At 38.0% G+C, this 20693-nt stretch overlaps 1 protein-coding gene across 1 annotated transcript in view; it reads left to right on the top strand.

Annotated features, from left to right (window-relative positions):
- Window positions 1-9200: 9200 nt before the first annotated feature.
- Window positions 9201-20693, top strand: part of ENTHD1 (ENTH domain containing 1) — a 98081-nt gene continuing 86588 nt past the window's right edge. The window contains exon 1 of the mRNA XM_060023966.1: window positions 9201-9549. Coding sequence (XP_059879949.1) covers window positions 9201-9549 — 349 coding nt within the window. The remainder of the gene's footprint in view (window positions 9550-20693) is intronic.

The following is a 20693-nucleotide window of genomic DNA, read 5'->3' as shown; positions in this document are numbered from 1 at the left end:
CACTGAAATCCTCTGGCCACAGTCCTTATCCCGAGCCAGTGGCTTTGAAGTGGGAAGGAAGGGGACTGTTGACTAGGGCTGTACAGGAAGTGCCGTGGTGTTCTGAGCACCAGCGGGGAAGCTGCTTTCCCACAGGGCAATGCCCCCAGGGAGCAGAATACAACCCTTTCCCCTCCAAGTATGGCGCCGACGGCAGAACAGGAAGATCTCACAGAGAAGTTATTTTGGTAGTAATGATCTGCAGACATGTTACAGAGCATATTGGGGGGGAAGCAAGGCCCCTTTAGTGGTTAATTTCATAGCAGCTCTGTAACTGAACTGGTGCAAAGGCAGAAACTGAGAATAAAAACCCTCATGTAAGATGCCAGCAACTCAGTCCTCACCATCACAGGACGCTCATAAAAATATAAGCAAAATCAGGAGGATTAAGACATATATGAAATCTGGACTTATCCACCATGGAGAAATTTTCATTTAAAACCATACTTGTTTAAAATTTTCCAGCAATTCCTTTTGACAGGTCATTGTTACTATCAGAACTTCTTATTTATAATTATGTTTAATTTAAGTAAAATGTGGTAAAATGTGTACTTTTCATCTAATAGTATGGATTCAGACATTCTCTTTTTATTCATTCAATAGATACTGTTTGAACACCTACTCCTCGTTAGGCCTGTTCCAGGTACTGGGAATGTATCAGTGAACAAAACATAGTCCCTGACCTCCTGGATTTCACATTCTGGTAGAGGAAGGAATAATACATACATCAGATGGCTGCACTGCCGCAGAGAATTATAAAATGGAGCAAGAGTCATAGACAGTGTGACTGAAGCAGGGGTTGTGATTTCATTAGGGGATCAAAGGATATTTGAGCAAAGTCCAGAACAAAGTGAGGGATCCGGCCTGATGGTTCTTTGGGGAAACAGCTTTTGTAGGTATTGAGACTCGCAGGGGCAAAGCCTGAAGGTGGAAGCAAGCTTGATGCAGTGAGTGAGGTGGCGAGGAGTCGAGATGGACGTCAGAGAGGGAGCAGGGGCCGAAACACGTAGGGCCTCACTGGCTGTTGCAAGGTCTTTGGATTTTATTCTTGAGTGAGATGAGAGCCAATGGAAGATTTTGAACTAGAGAATAATATGATCTGACTTGTGTTTTAAGTTTTTCAAGTCTCATGCTGATCACTGTGTTGATAATAGATTGTACAGTAAGAAAGCAAGAGAAAAAGCAGAGAGAGCAGGTGGGAGGCTACTGCAACGATCCTGGCAAGAGATGACAGTGACTTAGGACAGATGTTGGAGAGTGATTGAATTCTGAATATACAGGGTGACCATAAAGTCTGGAGCCATAGATATTATTATTATTTTATGTGTATTAGAAATGTGGCATTGATAAACCGTTTATTATCTGTGGAGCACATGTAACCCAGACTTGGTAGCCACCCTGTGGCACAGGTGCACTCACGGACACGATGTGCAGTGTGAGAGACAAAGAGATACGTCAGCGGTGACCCCAAGGTTCGTGGCCCGAGAAACTAGCAGCAAGGATGTGTCATTTCCTGACACAGGAGTGACTGTGGGGTAGCAGGTCTGAATTCCAGATCAGGAGTTAGATTTCGGACATATTAAATTTGAGATGTCTATGAGACATGCCAGTGGGGCCGACAAGGGAGTTAGACATATGAGTCTGGAGGTCGAGAGAGGTTAGGGCTGGCGATGAAACCTTGACTGTTGTTGAGAGACGGAAGGGTGTTGAAAACTATGAGACTGGATAAAAACACCCCGGAAATGAATACAGACAGAGAGCCGACTCCTCCAAAGTCGAGAGGTCAGAGAAATAAGAGGAAAACTGCCAAGGAGATGAAAAGAAGTGATGTCCTGGAAACCAAGTGAAGAAAGCTTTGTTCTCTTCTATAGAACTCTGAGTTCAGGGAAAAAAAACAAAACAAACCCACACCAAGTTATCGTGGTAAAATGATGTCTGTATTTGGTGGATGCTACAGTATTGCAACTAAATTATGGTGCCCCCAAATGGAGGAAAGCAGACAAGAAGAATGTCTTTACACAATGTTTCTCTAGTGGAGTTAAATCCATAGGTTGGTAGCACGTGAGCCATTAGCCTGCCTGATCCACTCCGTCACTGTTACTGGCCTCTCCACCTGCATGGGGACCACCGTCTTCGAGTTTGCTCTGTTCTCTTTTTTCCATCTGACCCTTCAATCAACTCCTATATGCTGGCTACTCTCAAGTCTGTGAGCCCAGCCCAGAACCTTCTCCTTTATTCCAGTTATTTCTACTCAGCTGTCTCCTGGGCATCTTCCCATGGTCGCCCCCAGACACCTTGCATTCAAAATGTCCAAAACAGAATTCAACATCTTTCCTGCCAAATCTGTTCCTCAGAACGTGTACATATCTAGGTGAACTAGCGACAACCATTCACACGAAACAGAAACTTGAGAGTCACTGTAGACTCCTTCTTCTCCCTCACTCCCACATGTATCTGGAGCCAAGTCCAGTAAATACTATGCTTTAATGTCATATGCAAAAGTCCGCGTGTCAGAGAAGAATGAGCAGAGCGGAGTATGGCACCAGGCCCATGACTTCTGCTTTGGTTACGGCTTTCATCGCTTATTGCCAGAACTATTATAAACTTCTATTCTATTTCCAATCCCTCTGTTCCTGCTTCCAATCTATTTTTCTGAACACACTGGGAGATTTGTTCTAAAAGGAGAAAATGAATGGGTTTAAAAAGAAAAAATTGGGGTCTCTGACCTCAAAATATAACAGGTAGACCTGTGACTGAGAAGGTCAATGAACCTCAACATCAAGGACAAAGGTTGGTTCTCAGCATAGGGGAAAGAGCATAGGATTGCATGCAGGAGATCTGGGTTCAAGTTCCAGGTAAATCCTTGCTAGTTGAATATTACTGGGGAAGTCATATAACCTATTTGTTCCTGCAAACGCTGCTCAGGTTCACTTCCTCCAGGAAGCCTTCCCTAACTGTGTGGTTTGGACAAATTCCTTTTTGACTCCCATAGCAATCTATACTTGCCTTTATCATGGTAATTTGTCACATTTACTGACGTATTCCTGTTTATTAGACTATTAGATTATAACTTCCTTATATTCTCATGGCTCAGAATAGTGCCTGGCTCTAATGTAGAATGATGGCATGTGCCTCAAACTTAGCACTATTATCTGTAAAATGGGATAATAACACCTACATTTCAGACTTCCTTTGAAATTTACATAAGATATGCATATAAAAAGTCTTCATAAACTATAACTCTAGGTAAAAAATACTTCTGGTTTATTCCTCACTCCTTTATAAGTCCAACACCTTACCATGGCATTCAAGGTCCTGAACCACCCATTTCCAGGTCATCTTTTCAATTTCCCTCTGGCTCCTACCCCCACCACTCTATATTACAGCCAGCTAAGTTGGTTATAATGTACCAACTTCTTTCATATCTCCTATCTTTTTAAAATATATTTATTTTATTTATTTATTTTTGGCTGTGCTAGGCCTTCGTTGCTGTGCGCGGGCTTTCTCTAGTTGTGGCGAGTGGGGGCTACTCTTCGTTGCGGTGTGCGGGCTTCTCATTGCGGTGGCTTCTCTTGTTGTTGGGCACTGGCTCTAGGTGTGCAGGTTTCAGTAGTTGCAGCACGCAGGCTCAGTAGTTGTGGCTCACGGGCTTAGTTGCTCCACGGCATGTGGGATCTTCCCAGACCAGGGTTCGAACCCGTGTCCCCTGCATTGGCAGGCGGACTCCCAACCACTGAACCACCAGGGAAGCCCCATATCTCCTATCATTTTGTATTACACTTACCTATCTACATGTCAGTATCAATAATGCAGGCTGTTATTATAATAATTATGATTGAAGCAGTAGGAATCAAAAACAAAGGTAACTTTCATTTACTAAGCATTTTCCTATTCTCTAAATCTCTTTCCTTCCATTCCAGTCAGTATTCCACTCAGCCACCACGGTTCTTTAAAACATGGGTTTGATTACATTTTCAATGCCTACTGGATAAAATCACCTGGTTGTACAGACAAGGTTCTTCATGATCTGAATTTCCTCTGGCACTTCATCTCCCTGTGCTGTTTCACTAATAGTCTGTGACAGCCATGGTAACTACAGTGCTTGTAGTTTTACCAAGATAATAGGCTCTCTCAGCTGTCAAGCCGTTACTTATGATGTGCCCTTTGCCTCTAATGGCTTCCTCTACTTCGCCTATCTAGAGAACTCCTGTCATCCTTTAAGATTCAATTCAGATGTAAACTGTTCTCTGAAACCGGCCCTCAAATACTCCTTGGTAGAATTAGATGCTCTCTCTTCTCCCATTATGCTATACACATCTTGTCGCAATCTTCTGGGATGGTGCCTGTCACCTCCACTAACCTCGAAACTCACCCAGCATCGAACTCTGTCCTATCTGAGTTCTTGCTGCTTTCGGGGGTGCCTGACACATGGTAGGTGCCCAGGGAAGGTCAGTCGAATATTTCAAGGACTACCCATCCGTGGTACCTGAGGCCCTCATCGGAGGCACTCTGTCACTGCCCATCACACACACTTTTCATCTCTAGTAATCTACTACTAGAGATTACATTCTTTGTCCTTTGAGATGAAAATCAGCTGTGGACGGTGTTTCCAGTCAGTTAAAATTACACTAATAACACAAATTGTAAAATTTATTATTTGAATGAAGGATTAGGGCAGTGCCACAGCCCAACAGATCATGAAATGAAGACATTTGCCTTCAAGCCGCGGGATACCCTCAAGCGGGGCTTATTTTAACCCTCGAGATCCCTCTCCTCCGAAGCCCTGGGAGCGGCAGACTTTGCCTCTGGGAAAGGCCGGCAGCGAGGGGTCGGAAGTGAGGAAGCGGAAGTGGGAACGGGCGTGGGCGCTCTGGCCCGGTTGGAGGAGGCGGGGCTTGTGTTGCGGAGGGAAAAGCCCGGAACCCGGCGGCTGGACTTCTCCTCCGGTAGGAGCCCCTAGTGTGGGGGTGGGGAGGGACGGGGCCTGGAGGGGACTGGAGGGGGTGCTATCCCGCTGCCCATCCCGTGCTGCTTCCCTGCTCCCGCCGGAGGCAGGCGGGAGGGCGACGAGGCCCGCAGGCCTGCGTGAGGGAAGGTCATTATTGTGTGACGCCATCACGTCACTCCCTTCTTCTAGAAGCTTCTCCAAGCCTCCTGCTCGCAGTAAATTCCCTGAGGGCAGTCGCTGGGCTGAGTCGTCTGTGTGACCCAGTGCCCTCCCCAGGGCCTGCCTGGAGCACAGTGGTTATTCTGAAAAGATTGTTGAATGAATGAAGCGAATGCCAAGGAACGACCCTGGCTACAGGCAGTTGATTCTCCCTCTGCCCTTCACGTTAGAAGTTCTTTACAGGACATCTCATGTCTTCCCCTCAACAGTCTTCCCTAGGTGATTATTCCTTCTGCTGCAGACGGGGAAATTGAGGCTCAGAGAAGTCTTTAAGCCCTAATTAGGGAATGGCAGAGCAGGACCTCAAATCCGTGCCTCTGGAATCCTAATTAAAGTAATGAGATGAGGTACTGAGTGCCTAGGTGTGAACACGTTGTGAGCATTCAGTAAAGAGTAGCCATTTACTCCAGAGGGTGGAGACTGTGTCTTGTGCACCTGTTTCTCCATTTCTTGGAAATGGAGTCTGTCACATGGTAAATTCTGGAAAATTAATAGTTGAGTGATTTAATGAACACACAGGAGGGACTCAAGTTAGGTTGACTCTTGCAATGTTCTTTCCATCAAAACAGCAACACCTTCTAATGCTGAGATATTCTCTGTAATCCTTCTTCTATAATGATCTTGGCCAGAGCTTATTTTCTCCTGAGTTGATCTCATGTCTACAGGCAGAACCTGTATAAACACAAGAGCTGTGCTGTCCTCATAGCACTACCCTAAATGTGTCTTTCCAGAGATGCGTCTTGGTACTCAGCCTCTTAGATGCTGTTGTCATTGTTGTCCTAAATCTTTGGAAAACGTCAGTTTAGCTCCGCAATCTTTTATTCTCAATTCTGACATCCAGAAAGTTTTGAAAACCAATTTTTTCCCCTAACGTATCTGGCCACAAGATCTGAACTGAAACAGCCATTTGTCTTTACTTATTCCAAATATTTGCAAATTATTTTTGCAGTCATGTTAATGTGTTTGATTGTTCAGACCTTGCTTAATTTACCCCAGATCTCACTATGCGTATCATGTAATATGTGGTTGTAGGCATGGCATTACCCTTCAAAAGTTACCCCCCCAAAATTGAGTTTGAATTCCATGACTCATTTGGCCTCAAAAGATTCAGATAAGAGATTGTGGACCCATATTTTAATGTCACTTGACAACTTAAATGCTCTCCTGTTATGATTCAGGTAAAGTTGGGGGAGAAAACAGCCTTTGCCAAAGAATTGTGGAAGTGGGTAGATGTAATAAGAAAATTAAGAGATCTTTTTATACCTCATCATTTGTTTATTTTAGAATCATTTAAGGGAGAAAGCTCCTTAGCTAAATGATGTTTTTGAATGTAAGGAGCATGTTTTATATTTCTTATATCCTCCACAAAGCCATATAAATGGTAGGTACTCAAGAAATACTTGTTGATTGATTTGAAAATGTTTGCTCAAAACTCTAGAGTTTTACTTGACAATTACAAGAGCTAGATTATATATTTTAAGTGTCATGTTTATAATTAAAAGCTGTAGAATCAATTCAGGTTTATCCCAAAGCAGTATCACTCCACCACTTGGTCATTCACTCAATGACCTGTTTCTTGAGTGCCTGCTATGTGCTAGGTACCTGTTTACACAGTAGGATTACACTGGTAAATAAGACAGTCATGGTCCCTGCTCTCAAGGAATTTCCAGTTTGGTGGTGAAGAAAGTCAAGAGAAAATAACAGACACATAACTATGCATCCTGTTAAGTGTCATGAAGGAAGTAAACTGGGTGCTGAAAAGAGCATGATGGGTAGACCTAAGTAGTAAGTGTGGTGGGTGAAGGCCTGTCAGAGGGGGCAACCCAGGTTTATGATATGAAATATCTTACTTCTCTCCATTTCTAAATATTACAGGGATTTGGGTAGCCAGACAACCAAAATTCAGGTGTGAAAATTTACCCTCTTGGGCACTACTTTTGTCTGAGATGTCACATCACTGTATTTATTGATATAATCTCAAAATTTTGAAGGACTGAGTAAACTGAGCATTTGCATATAGTCAGGTGTCTAAAACACATAGTAAAACAACATATAATTTACAACTAACACCAATTTATTGAACTCCTTGTTAGCTTGAAAAGATTTCATTAGTAGAATGGTGTCTTACATATTCTTTGTTCATGTCACAAAGTACTGTACGTTAGTAAATGGTATTAATTCACTTATCCAGACATCTTTCCTTGTGGTTTTTCGAATGGTTAGGAATATGTTTAATTTTGGTATGATGTCCAGCACATCCATTTTAAACTACTGTATTGGATGGAAAGCTATTATGTAGATAGTTTTCTTGGGCAGAAAGTTCATTTATGAAAACATTTTAAAAAATTTTAAAATGAGGGTTAGAGAATAGAGGAAAACCTAAAAATTATTTTGTCCCTCCAAAATATACATAGGTATATGTATGGGTATATTTTCTAGATAGGTAGTTATCCAGAAAAGAAAAAGAGGGTTTTAAAAACTCTTGTTTAATTCCAGCAAGTTATGATTCTAACAGGGTTTTGTTTTTGTTTTTGTTTTAATAGACTTGTGGAGAAACAGATCAATATTCGTTTCTCTAAGCCAGTGTCAACCGTGTATCTCTGCATTGAGTGAGCTTGGTAGAGGGGGAGAAAAGGACAATAGAAAAAGAAAACCCTTGTGATTGAAAATTTTAATAGCTTATTGAAACACATTGTAAATCGAGTTTTCACTGCAGGATTGAGTCAGATAAAAATGTCTGTGTTTGAAGTGCAAACAAGAGAGAAAATCAGAAAATTGTAAAAACACATAAGTTCTCTTTTTCTTCCTAAGGTTGATGATAGTCTCTTCTGGAGAAATCTTAATTAAACAGATAGATTTTCTATCTTGTTTATTTGAGGATGTGTTGGACTTTTACCAAAAAGGATTACTTATCCCCGTCTCTTATTTTTTAAAAAAGAAGGGATAGTTTATTTAGGATGCTTCTGAAAATTTATGTCTTCCTTAAATACATACACAGAAATTAATCAGGCCTGAGCTAGGAATTGAGAAGGTCAAGGAAGAGAAACAAAACTAAAAATAACAGACAGATTTGTTATGGATTGTAACATTTTTCTTTTGTGTGTGTGCAGCGTCTCTAGTAAAATCTGATTATGGATTGTTGAGGCTTCAGTGGGTCTGGATGCTCATCAGGGCATCTTTTTCTAAAGCTGAGTAAAGAAAGTAATTTAACCTTTTCCTTAAAGTTACCAGCCTTACGAGGACTAAAATATTGGTTTAGGGTGCCATGAGTTAGCTGTGGAGTCCACTAAGGACAATTACTTGTCTTAATAGTTGATGACCCTCCCCTCTTTTAGATTAACAAGAAAACAGACCATATTTCGTTCTGATTCTAATGACTTGTAAGTTCTAAAAGGGATGCAACCATAGGGTCAGTTGATGATTCTAAGACTCAGTTTTCACTTAATTACTCTCAGGACATAATATTTTTATACATAACAACAAATCTTAAGCAAGAGATGTCACAGTGCAAGTTCCATTTTCTTATAGTAACTTGTCCACTCTCCATGTAGTGCTTTATAATAACTTTATTTCTGGCCAAAGAGGTTCAGTGATACTTTCAATGGAAACTTTTAGGTCTAGAAAGACCACCTATATTTCTTTAAATAACATAGGCCAGTCCCTTGTGAGAGATTTTCCCATATCAATCCTAGGAACATGTATATGGTACCCTCAATTCTGGCTGATGTAAGTGAGGCACTGATTTGGAAACTAAAGCTAGCTTTTTCAGACTGAATTGATCTTCTGTAGACATTTAAAAAAATATTTAACTTACCTATTGTTTGTGCCTTCCTTTGCAGGAAATTGATACCTTGTCAAGGTGGAGATTAATCATTTGTATTTGGGAGCAGCAGACCTGGGGACCAACTACCTCTCAAAGGTTTTATAAACCAATCACATAAACTCCTAGTCCATGGCTCTCAACCCCCATCTCACCTTCAAATTTGTCTTACCTATGGCATTCAGGAGGCAACTAAAAAACTTTGTGAAAAATTACTCAGATGCGGAAATAAAAGTCAGGGAAGCAACTTCTAATGACCCTTGGGGTCCTTCTAGTTCTCTGATGTTAGATATCAGTGACCTGACTTTCAACACAGTTTCTCTCTCAGAGATTATGAGTATGTTATGGCAGAGACTCAAAGACCATGGGAAGAACTGGCGCCATGTGTATAAATCCCTTACCCTAATGGATTATCTCATCAAGAATGGATCAAAGAAAGTTATTCAGCATTGCAGAGAGGGGTTCTGTAACCTTCAAACACTAAAAGATTTTCAACACATAGATGAAGCTGGAAAAGATCAAGGTACCCGTTGAAGTTTATACATTGTGCCAGTAAAGATTAAGAGTTTGGGAGGGGATCATTTTAAAGCAGGAGCTGGGGGAAAGTTGTTCTTAAATGTACTAGCTGCCTTTCCTCTAGGACAGTTATGGTTTTCAGTTTAATCCTTTGTGTTGACTCTTGAGTGCCTTAGAGAACAATATTTTGTTTTTCAAAAGGATGTGTGAAACTAACACACTTATGTATCTGATAAAATGATGTCTTATAGATGATGACCATATAAGAGAGATCGTATGGTATTTGTCTTTCTGTCTGACTTATTTCACTTAGTATAATGCCCTCGAGGTCTATCCATGTTGTTGCACAAGGCAAGATTTCATTCTTTTGGACCTCGAGGGCATCATGCAAAGTGAAATAAGTCAGACAGAGAAAGGCAAATACTGTATGATTTCTCTTATATGTGGAGTTGAAAAAAAGCTCATAGAGAGAACAGATTAGTGGTTGTCAGAGGTGGAGGTTTGGGCGGGGAGAAATGGGTGAACTGATTTGTTTTTGTCTAAATAAATTGAATTTAAAAATAAAGTGAAAAAGAATAAATACACCAAAAAAGTTAAAAAGTTGGACTTGAGGTCCTACTAAATTTAAGTATAGCAAAAATAGTAATGAATAATTTTCCATGAACAAACTTCATGATTGAAGTCAAGGAACTATGTCCTTGGAGTTAATATGTTATTTTGGGGAGCTAATCCAACCTTTACCCCCAGTACCATTTTGTAAAGATCAGTATATCATACTAAGATATATATCTCTTTTATAAGTTAAGAGCTTAGGAGTCTGTCATCATAGAGTGTTGTCATTCAACCTGGGGTTGAATCCTGACTCTGCTACTGCCTAGCTGTGTATCCTCAGGCAATTTACTAGATTACTTGAGGCCTCAGTTTAGCTCTCTGTAAATTGGGATAACAACAGTATCTGTCTCATAGGATGGTTGTGAGGAGTGCAAATATGTTTGCCTATTTTTCCCCAATAGATGTCAGCTCCATGAGGGCAGGGACTTTGTCTACCTTGCCCATTGCTGGGTCTTGGCAGGAGAGGAGCCATCGACATTGGTTGAGTGAGAGAATAAATGAAAGAAAGAGAGTGAATATGCAAAATGGTCCAATTTTGTTTAAAAAATTATGTTTATGTATATAAGAGTTTAGCATGTGGTACTGGTAGTATTAGAGATGATTTTTATTTTGTTTTATATAAACTTGTATATTTTAAAAAACATTTTATAATTAGACCAAATAAAACCAAGGTGGCAATGTGAAAAAGAAAGAACAGAATGAATAAAATAGGAAGCATGGTAATTTGATATAATAATGTCACTGTAATTATAATTAGACTGGAATTTAGTCATAAATGTAAGAAAGTGTTTCTAAAGACTATGGAATCTTCAAAAACTATGAAGGAAGTAGTTTTATGAATACGGAAATTTAGGTCATTAAGTAATTTTGTTGGGGGTGGAAGAGGAGAAGTAGGGAAAGGCTGTACAGGATACTGAACTGAGAAGATTCAGTAGTGCCTGATATTCTGCAATGGTAAAAGAATCAGCACTTCCTCCCCATCTAATGTAAAATTATAGTTTGTTAAAGTGAATAGTCTTATGAATTATGAGAAGAGGATAAAATTCAGTGCAATCTCTGTGTTAAGTATACATTTTTAAAATAGTCTTTTTTAGAGCAGTTTTAGGTTTACAGAAAAATTATGCAGAAAGTACAGAGTTCCTACATACCCTTCCCCACCCACACATGGTTTCTCCTATTAATATCTTGCATTAGTGTGGTACGTTTGTTACAATTAAACCAGTATTGATACATTATTATTAACTAAAGTCCTTAGTTTACACAAAGGGTTCACGCTTTGTGTTCTGCAGTTCTATGGGTCTTGAAAAATGCAGTGTGTGTGTCTACCATTCCAGTATCATGCAGTGCAGTTTCACTGCCTTGAAAGTGCCCTGTGCCCCACCTATCCATCCTTTCTCCCCTGCCCTGAACCCTTGGCAACCACTGATCTTTTTATTGTTTTTATAGTTTTGCCTTTTCCGGACTGTTATATAGTTGGAATCATTCCGTACATAGCTTTTTCAGAATGGTTTCTTTCACTTAGCAATATGCATTTAAGATTCTCCATAAGATTCTTTTTACAGCTCGAGAGCTCATTTTTTCTTCTTTTTTTTTTTTTTGTGTTACGCGGGCCTCTCACTGTTGCGGCCTCTCCTGTCGCAGAGCACAGGCTCTGGACGCGCAGGCTCAGCGGCCATGGCTCATGGGCCCAGCCGCTCCGCAGCTTGTGGGATCCTCCCGGACCGGGCCACGAATCCGTGTCCCCTTCATCGGCAGGCTGACTCTCAACCACTGCGCCATCAGGGAAGCCCTCATTTCTTCTTTTTTTTCCTTCACTTAAAGAAAAAAAAAAGCTTTATTGAGATGTAATTCATATATCATACAGTTCACCCATTTAAAGTGCACAATCCTATGGGTTTTGGTGTATTATTTTTAAAATTATGATAAAATAAACATAACATAAAAATTGCCATTTTAAGTGTACAGTTCAGTCACATTCATTACATTCACACTGTGGCACAACCATTACCACTGTTTATTTCCAGAACTTTTTCATCACCCCAAACAGGAGCTGTGTAACCATCAGTAACTCCGTGGCTTGATGTAATCTACTTCCTGTCTCTATAAATTTGTCTGTTCTGGGTACCGGATATAAGTGGTATCATGTAGTATTTGTCCTTTTGTGACTGACTTATTTAACTTACCATAAAGTCCTCTAGGTTCAGCCATGTTAGAGGATGTATCAGAACTTCATTCTTTTTATAGCTGAATAACATTCCTTTGTATGTACTTACTACATTTTGTTTATCTATTCTGTTGATGGGTTCCTGGGTTGGTTTCACCTTTTAGCTATTGTGAATAATGCTGCAGTGAACGTTAGGGTACAAGTATCAGTTTGAGTCCCTGCTTTCCATTCCTTTGGGGGTATACTTAGGAGTGGAATTGCTGGGTCATATGTTAAGTCAATGTTTAGCTTTTTGAGGAACCACTAAACTGTTTTCCTTAGCAACTGTACCATTTTACGTTCCCACCAGCAGTGTAGGAGGATTGCTGTTTCTTCACATCCTTGCTAATCCTGTTATTGTCCATCTTTTTTTTTTTTTATTATTATAGCCATTTTACCAGATGTGAGTAGTATCTTATTCTGGGTTTGATTTATGGTTCCCTACAGACTAATTATGTTGAACATCTTTTCATGAACTTGTTTGGCCATTTATATGTCTTCTTTGGAGAAATGTCTATTCAAATCCTTTGTCCATTTTTAACTGTTTTGTGTTTTTTTTTTTAATTTTAAAGTTCTTTATATATTCTGGATACAGGACCCTTATCAGATAGGTGATTTGCAGATATCTTCTCCCATTCTATATAGGTTGTCTTTTTACTTTCTTGATTAAATTTTGAAGAAGTCCATTTTATCTGTTTTTCCTTTGTTTGCTTGTGCTTTAAGTGTCATATGTAAGAACTCATTGCCTAGTCTAAAGTCATAAGGATTTATACCTATGTAAGAGTTTTGTAGTTTTAGCTATTACATTTATCCTGGGTCCATTTTGAATTAATTTTTACATATGGTGTAAGGTAGAGGTCCAACCTCATTCTTTTGCATGCAGATATCCAGTTGTTCCACTACTACTTGTTGAAAAATCTGTTCTTTCCCCCATTGAATTATATTGGCACCTTTACAGAAATCAACCATAGCTATATGGGCTGATTTCTGTACTCTTAATTCATTCCATTGACGTATATATCTAGTCTTATGCCTGTGCCACACTATTTTTAGTAAGTATTTTGTAGTAAGTTTGAAATAAAGGAAAGTGACTTTATTTGCAACTTCAGCTTTGTTCTTTTTCAATATTGTTTTGGCTGTTCTGGGTGCCTTGCATTTCCATATCAAGTTTAGCATCAGCTTATCAATTTCTGCAAAAAAGGCAGCTAGAATTTTTCGAGATTGCATTGAATCTGTAGATCAATTTCAGGAATATTGCCATCTAAATAATATTATTTCCTAAAATCCGTGAACATAAGAAATCTTTCCTTTTATTTAAGTCATCTTTCATAAGTGTTTTGTAGTATTCATTGTACAAGTTTTATACTTCTTTTGTTGAATTTATTCCTAAGTTTTTTTTCTTTTTTTGGTACTACTATAAATGAAATTGTTTTCTTAATTTCATTTTCATATTTTTCATTGCTGATGTATAGAAATTCAGCTGGTCATCTGAATTTTATATATTGATCTTGTATTCTACTACTTTGCTGTAATATTTTCTGTAATAATTATTAGCTGTAATAGTTTTTTTTGTTTGTTTGTTTAGATTCCTTTGGATTTCCTACATACCAGATTATGTCATCTGCAAATAGAGATACTTTTACTTCTTCCTTTCCAATCTGGATGAATATTATTTCTTTTTCTTGCTTAGTTGTCCTGGCTAAAACCTCCTGTACAGTGTTGAATAGAAGTGGTTAGAACAGACATCCTTGTCTTGTTCCTGATCTTAAGAGCATTCAGTCTTTCACCATTAAGTATGATGTCAGGGATGGGTTTTTCATAGATACCTTTTATCAGGTTGACAGAGTTCTCTCCTATTCCTAGTTTGCTGAGTGTCCTTATCATGATAGCGTGCTGACTTTTTGCCTTTTTGCCTTTTCTGCATCTGGTGATGTTATGTGTTTTTCCCCATTTATTCTATTACTTGGTGTATTACATTGATTTTCATAGGTGAACCAACCTTGCATTCTTAGCATAAATCCCACTTGGCCATGGTGTATATCCATCCTCTATTTTTTTGTGTGTTTTTTTAGGTCAGGTTTGAGGCTTAATGATGAAATTGGGGAATATCTTCTTGGGTTTTGAGCATGCTACGCTTCTTAATCCAGAAATTGTAAAGACATCAACTTCCGTTAGGGTTAAATTTATTATTAAAATTAAATGTTAATTAAAATTTTCCATGCCCAAGAGTTAGGTTGTAAAAAGGCATAATTTTTGGATAATAGTGAATGAAATATAATCATTTTTGTACATTACAGAACAGCTATTTTATCACTGTACTGAGCAGAGCACTGTGATAATTTCTTTTTAAGTAGAAAGAAAGGGTCAGCCCCTGCTTTAAAGAGTTTATGAGCTATTTTGAGCATAAAATAGATAAGCATGCAATTATAAATATACAGAAAAACTTATTTATTCATTTATACCTTTTATATGTACAGGTATGGTATATATAGGTATGTTTGAATACACTATCATAAAGGTCTTTCAGATTCCCTAATGGTTGAGCTTAGGATTAAAGAAGTACAACTACGCTGTGTTGGACTTTATAAATACTCTTGATGATTTGTTAGCATCAAGAGAGAGAGGGAAAAAAAAGCAAGTTAGAACTGAATTGTCAACAGAAGCGTAGTACAGTTGACCTTTGAGTAATGTCGGGATTAGGGGTACTGACACCGCCCCCTCCCCCACAATGCACAGTGGAAAATCTTCATATATCTTTACAGTCCACAGTTCCACATCCTCGGATTCACCCAGGCACAGATTGTGTAGTACCGTAGTACATATTTATTGAAAAAAATCCACATATAAGTGAACCCTTGCAGTTAAAACCCATGTTGTTCAACGGTCAACTGTATATTCATTTGTTGATTATGGAAGGTTGATTGATAACACTGGTGCACACTATTAATTTAATAAATATTAATTAACGACAAATGATTCCATTGGGGAAAATATTACTCATTTTATTTTTATCTTTTATACACTTCTCTTTTTATGTTTGTTCCCTAATGAGTGTAACATATTAAAATAGTAGCTCTTGACATAATTTAATTTATACATAAATAAATGTATATATATATTTGGGGGTGGATGCATGCACAAAAATTTGTTACTGATGGTGTGTTCAGTTGAAATAGTTCAAAACCACTGGGTCTCAGGACTTCCCTGGTGGCGCAGTGGTTAAGAATCCGCCTGCCAATGCAGGGGACACGGGTTCAATCCCTGGTTTGGGGAGATCCCACATGTCGCGGAGCAGCTAATCCCGTGTGCCACAACTACTGAGCCTGTGCTCTAGAGCCCATGAGACACAACTACTGAGCCCGCGCACCTAGAGCCTGTGGCATAGCACAAAGAAGAGTAGCCCCCGCTCACCGCAACTAGAGAAAGCCCACGCACAGCAACGAAGACCCAAAGCAGCCAAAAAATAAATTAATTAAATTAAATTTTTAAAAATTGTATAAAAAAAACCCCATTGGTTCTCGTGATAGAGTCAAGACTCTTAGAGTGTTCCCAATCTACCTTTCCACTCTTATTTCCTTAGTCTTCAATCTAGGACATTGCATCACCAAGCATTCTTAATATATTATTTGCTTATACATCGCTGTGCTTGTATTTAAGATGTTTCTTCTTCCCTGTAATATTCTTTCCTTGCTATCTGCTTTCTGAACTCCTATTTAGTCTTCAGATCCTAGCTCACAGGCCTTTTCCTTTGCACCCCCAACTCTCGTCTTTTCTTTGCTGGGCAGAATTAATTGCTGCAACACTTTATTCATAATATAAGAGTGGTATTTTTTACAGTGTATCTTATCTACTATATATATCTCTCCTTAGCTAAATTCTGAGGGTGTATACCATATGTTAATCATCTTTTTACCATCAGGCCTTGGCACATAATAGATAATCAATAAATTTTTACTAATGAAAATCATAAAAATAATAAGAGACTTGAAGAAAGGAATGTGATCATTGAAAAACTAATCAGTAAGAATGATTTTGTTCAGTCCAAGAAGAAAAAAAGCAGAGAGTGAAGTCTGTAATGGGAAATTAATCGAAGAGAAATTTTAGTGATCCAAGTAATCAACAGCTGGATCCTACCCTAGAAACAGGTTATCAAGAAGAGATACAGAAAAGATAAAAGTAGAAAATATTATAGAAGAAAGTCTTTTTTTTCTCCATTGGTCTTTACACTTGCTGTTCCCTTTGCCTGGAGTGCCCAGATACCTGCAGTGCTTTCTGCATCCTCCGGATCTCTGCTCAAAAAGTCATCTTGTTAGTGCGGCCTTCTAGATGTACCTTATTTATAAAAAAGCAGCCCCACCCGTTCTTTGTACTGATATGCCCTAGCCACCTTCTCTGTTTTCTTTCTCTTCATAGTATTTCTTATCTGACGTAGGGTATGATTTATCTTATTATTTGTTTATTGTCTGTCTCCTCCTACCAGAAAGTAAGTTTCATGAGTGCAGGAACATTTTATGTCTGCTTCGTCCATGCTCCATCTCCAACATTATAACAGTGCCTATCATATAGAACATGATCAATAATTAATAATAGTGATACTACAGGGGAAAAAATTCAGAAAACAAGTCACAGTAGTTGGGAAACAGGAGAAATTTATTTTCAAATAGTACATTAGTTAACATTTTCAAATAATGTTTTCAGTATGTTTTTCTTCAACTTCCAGACAGCTTTTCAGGTGAAGTAAATTTAAAGCAATGAATAATCTCAAAAAATTTACAATAAATACATGATTTTCCCTATGTTTTCAGACTTTTGGGACACTGTATTATACTTATTGTAGTTCTTTTTAAGGTTAACAGTTGGACACATTACTTTATATTTCGAGATATTTCACCTGAAATACTGGAGGTATATTGTGAGGTAAAGTTCTTTCTTTCCTGTATGGTAATCTAGTTGTTTGAGCATTTTTAGATTTTAATAATAGAGCATTTCCATGTATGGTATCTCATTTGATCCTTACAACATCTTATGAGGAACGTAGGATATGTCTTATCTTTCTTACAGAGATGATGAGTTAACACTCAGATTAAGTTTTTTAGGTAAGGTTGCACAGCTAATTAATGGCTGAACATGATTAAAACATATATATCCTAATACTGTTTAGTTCTATTCTATTATTATGCTACACAGCCTCTCTTAATTTTTAAGGAGTTCTTAAAAATATCCTAATAGTTTCATTGAACTACCAGAATGAACTTAATTAAAATTGTCTGAAAAATACCTGGTTGAATGTTTCATACTACTAAACAATTTATTTAAACAAATTATAGTATTCTTTTTATAAAACCAATTCAGATTCTCAGAAATGCATATTTATAACTTTATGTACTGTTTTATTCTCAATTAGGTAAGTCATGAAGTTGTGGTTAATTTCACTTAAATGGGCCATTTTACATTTATATAAAGTAAATATATTTTATACACATATATTTAAACTAAAGGTAGATTTTTAAAAGGTACATTTTAAAAAACAAATTTTCAGTGTTGTTAAAAAGTTATATTAAGCTATTTTACTAGAAGTAGCATGCCTTGATGACATTACTGCCATTTTAGTTTGTTGCTGTCATTATCAGTCATCTAATTTAGGAAATTAGACAGTTCACATTTATGTTGATGGCTGATTTTGTATAGGCTGCTTCTCTGTGTGTCTTCCAAAACTCGAGGATGAACCCTTACCATTCACCTACCCATTTGCTCACTGAAGTCGTAATGTCTTGGGGTAAGAACAAAGCCTTTTAAGCCGTAGTTAAGAAATTAAAATGTGAAAGGTAAATTTTCTGGAATATGCAATACATTTCTTTATATTTACACTAGCTTATAAATGATTAAAATCAACGTTTTTTGAGAGGGAGTTTGTTTTTTGAGTTCAGGTACTCGTAGAAGGAGAGAAAAACTCAGGTATTTAGGCTTAGAGAAAGAGGAAGCCTGGGCAAATAGGAGAAAAAAGGAATGATAGGGATTTTCTTTTCAAGGTGACTGAAATAAACTGAATAGAGACAAGATACCTGGAAAGAGAAAGTTCAAGAAAAAGAAAACATTTCAAAGTAAAAATATTATTTTAGATCTTGGTTAGCTGTGTTAAGGCTCTAAAAGTCAAAAAACTAAAATTTGGAGGTATTACTTCTCTTACAGAAGGGACTGGATGTGGAGAGTGGGAAGCAACAGTTCCTAGGCAGTGTGATGTAGTGACTGAACACTGTGGAAAAAACTCTAGCTTCAAAGGGCACAGACTTAATTTTTTTCTACAGCTGTCAGACAGCAGTAGTCAGAATTCTCTAACCATTGAACTCACCTGCTAGATGTTGGTGGCTTGACTAATTAATGCAGTGTAGGTGTGCTGATCTATCGAGAGGCTGGTTACTTAACACAATGCTGCTGAGTTCATTTATAGCTTACATGAGCAAATGTGATTTCCTATAACAAACATTTTTGTAGTCTTGATGAACAAATGAATTTCCTTTAACAACCATATTATAGACTTTTGGGTCATGATAAGCCTGTTCTGTTATTGTTAAAAGTTATATTACTGTGAGTTTAAACAAAACCTTTATACCTAGTTGAATATTTTGGATCGTCTTTCGCTCCTTTTCAACAAATAGAGTCATACTGATAATCATAGTAGCAAGAAGCAAATCATGAATTTATATAAAGTTAACTGTTCCCATCCAGCCAGTCTTCCCACAGTGCTCTTTGTTTATTGTACTCATATGGACAGCAGACAGTAAACACAAAAGGGCCAGTAACCAGGTTAGGACTTCAGTGCTGTGTCAGCAGAATCATTCTCTTCTCAGGTTCTCATCAAATAAAATAGCTTGCATTTGTATACTAAAGTCAGTCAAATTAAAGTCTATATTTTGTTATTTTTATAGAGCCAATCTATATTTTCTAGTTTATCAACTTTATGACTTTGGGAAAGTTTCTTACCCACCCTAAACTTTCTTTTCTCATCTGTAAAATGTACTTCATAAACTCTGAGGGTGGTTGTGAGGATTAGAGATAATGTCTGAAAGTCAGGCACATAGAAAGTCATAAGTCAATGTTAGGTAAAAATATTAGCCATTGACATATTTTTACTTCTATTATTTCCTGCAGTGTATATTCACGTTCAAGTAAAGCTTCATGCAAAATGTACCAGAAGTGCTTTCCCACTGCCTGTGGAGTTCACCCATCCGTAGTGCTTTGTCCACACGTCCGTGGTAGCACGCATGGCTCTGCTGTAATGACTTATTTTACCTCAGTCCCTTCACTGGACTGTGGGCGTGTGGAGGGCTGAGATTACTTTAGTTGTATCTCTGTTTCTTCACCTGGTTTGTGGAGGTGTCGAATAAATGTTTGCTGACTGAGTGGCCAGTGGGCTCTTGTAGGCCCAAAGAAGGGATTGATAGCTTTGAGTTTCTCTTTATCTTACATGTTCTTCTGTTTTTCTACAGTGTTTCTAGGTATTGTTTTATTTTTATTTTTATTTATCCTGCTTGGTGTTTGGAGATCATTTTTGACGTGAGGATTCTATGACTTTTCTGTAAAATTCCCAGCTCTTTCTGAATATTGCTTTTTTTTGTGTGTGTGATTACTGTATTCTTCTTTTGAAACTTCTGAGTGACTATTGGGGTCTTACAATCTGTCCCTTATGACTTTTAGTTAATCTTTTTAATCTTGTTGCCTCTCTGTGCTGTATTTTGGAAGAGTTCCTTAGTACTATTCTTTGATTACCAATTCTCTCTTCAACTGTTAGATTTTGGAGTTTGCCTTGGGTATTGAGGGTTTTTTCTTTTTAATCCCAGTGACTATAGCTTTCATTTCTAGGATTTTAAGTTGGCTCTTTTCATATCTATCTGTTCTTGTTTCATTTCTGCCTATTTTTGTTTTGTTTCATAATTTCATATTCCTTGTTGTGAATGTGATTCCTGTGTTAATCTTTATTTAGTATTTATTTAAGTTCTGTCTTAATACTTATTTAAAATCTTTGTTGTTAGATTTTTAAATCTTACAATAATATAGAATATTGATTTATAGAAGATCCTATAGAATCCTATAGAACATTGATTTCTTTTGGAGTGAATATATTTTTTTTTGTTTTTTTTAAAAATTTATTTATTTATGACTGTGTTGGGTCTTCGTTTCTTTGCGAGGGCTTTCTCTAGGTGTGGCAAGCGGAGGCCACTCTTCATCGTGATGCGCGGGCCTCTCACTATCACGGCCTCTCTTGTTGCGGAGCACAGGCTCCAGATGCGCAGGCTCAGTAATTGTGGCTCACGGGCCCAGTCACTCCGCGGCATGTG

The sequence above is a fragment of the Delphinus delphis genome, chromosome 11 (assembly GCF_949987515.2).
Source record: "Delphinus delphis chromosome 11, mDelDel1.2, whole genome shotgun sequence".
In the NCBI taxonomy this organism is placed as follows: Eukaryota; Metazoa; Chordata; class Mammalia; order Artiodactyla; family Delphinidae; genus Delphinus; species Delphinus delphis.
Note: the sequence above shows the minus strand (reverse complement) of the source record. Positions and strands in the feature narration are given on the sequence as shown.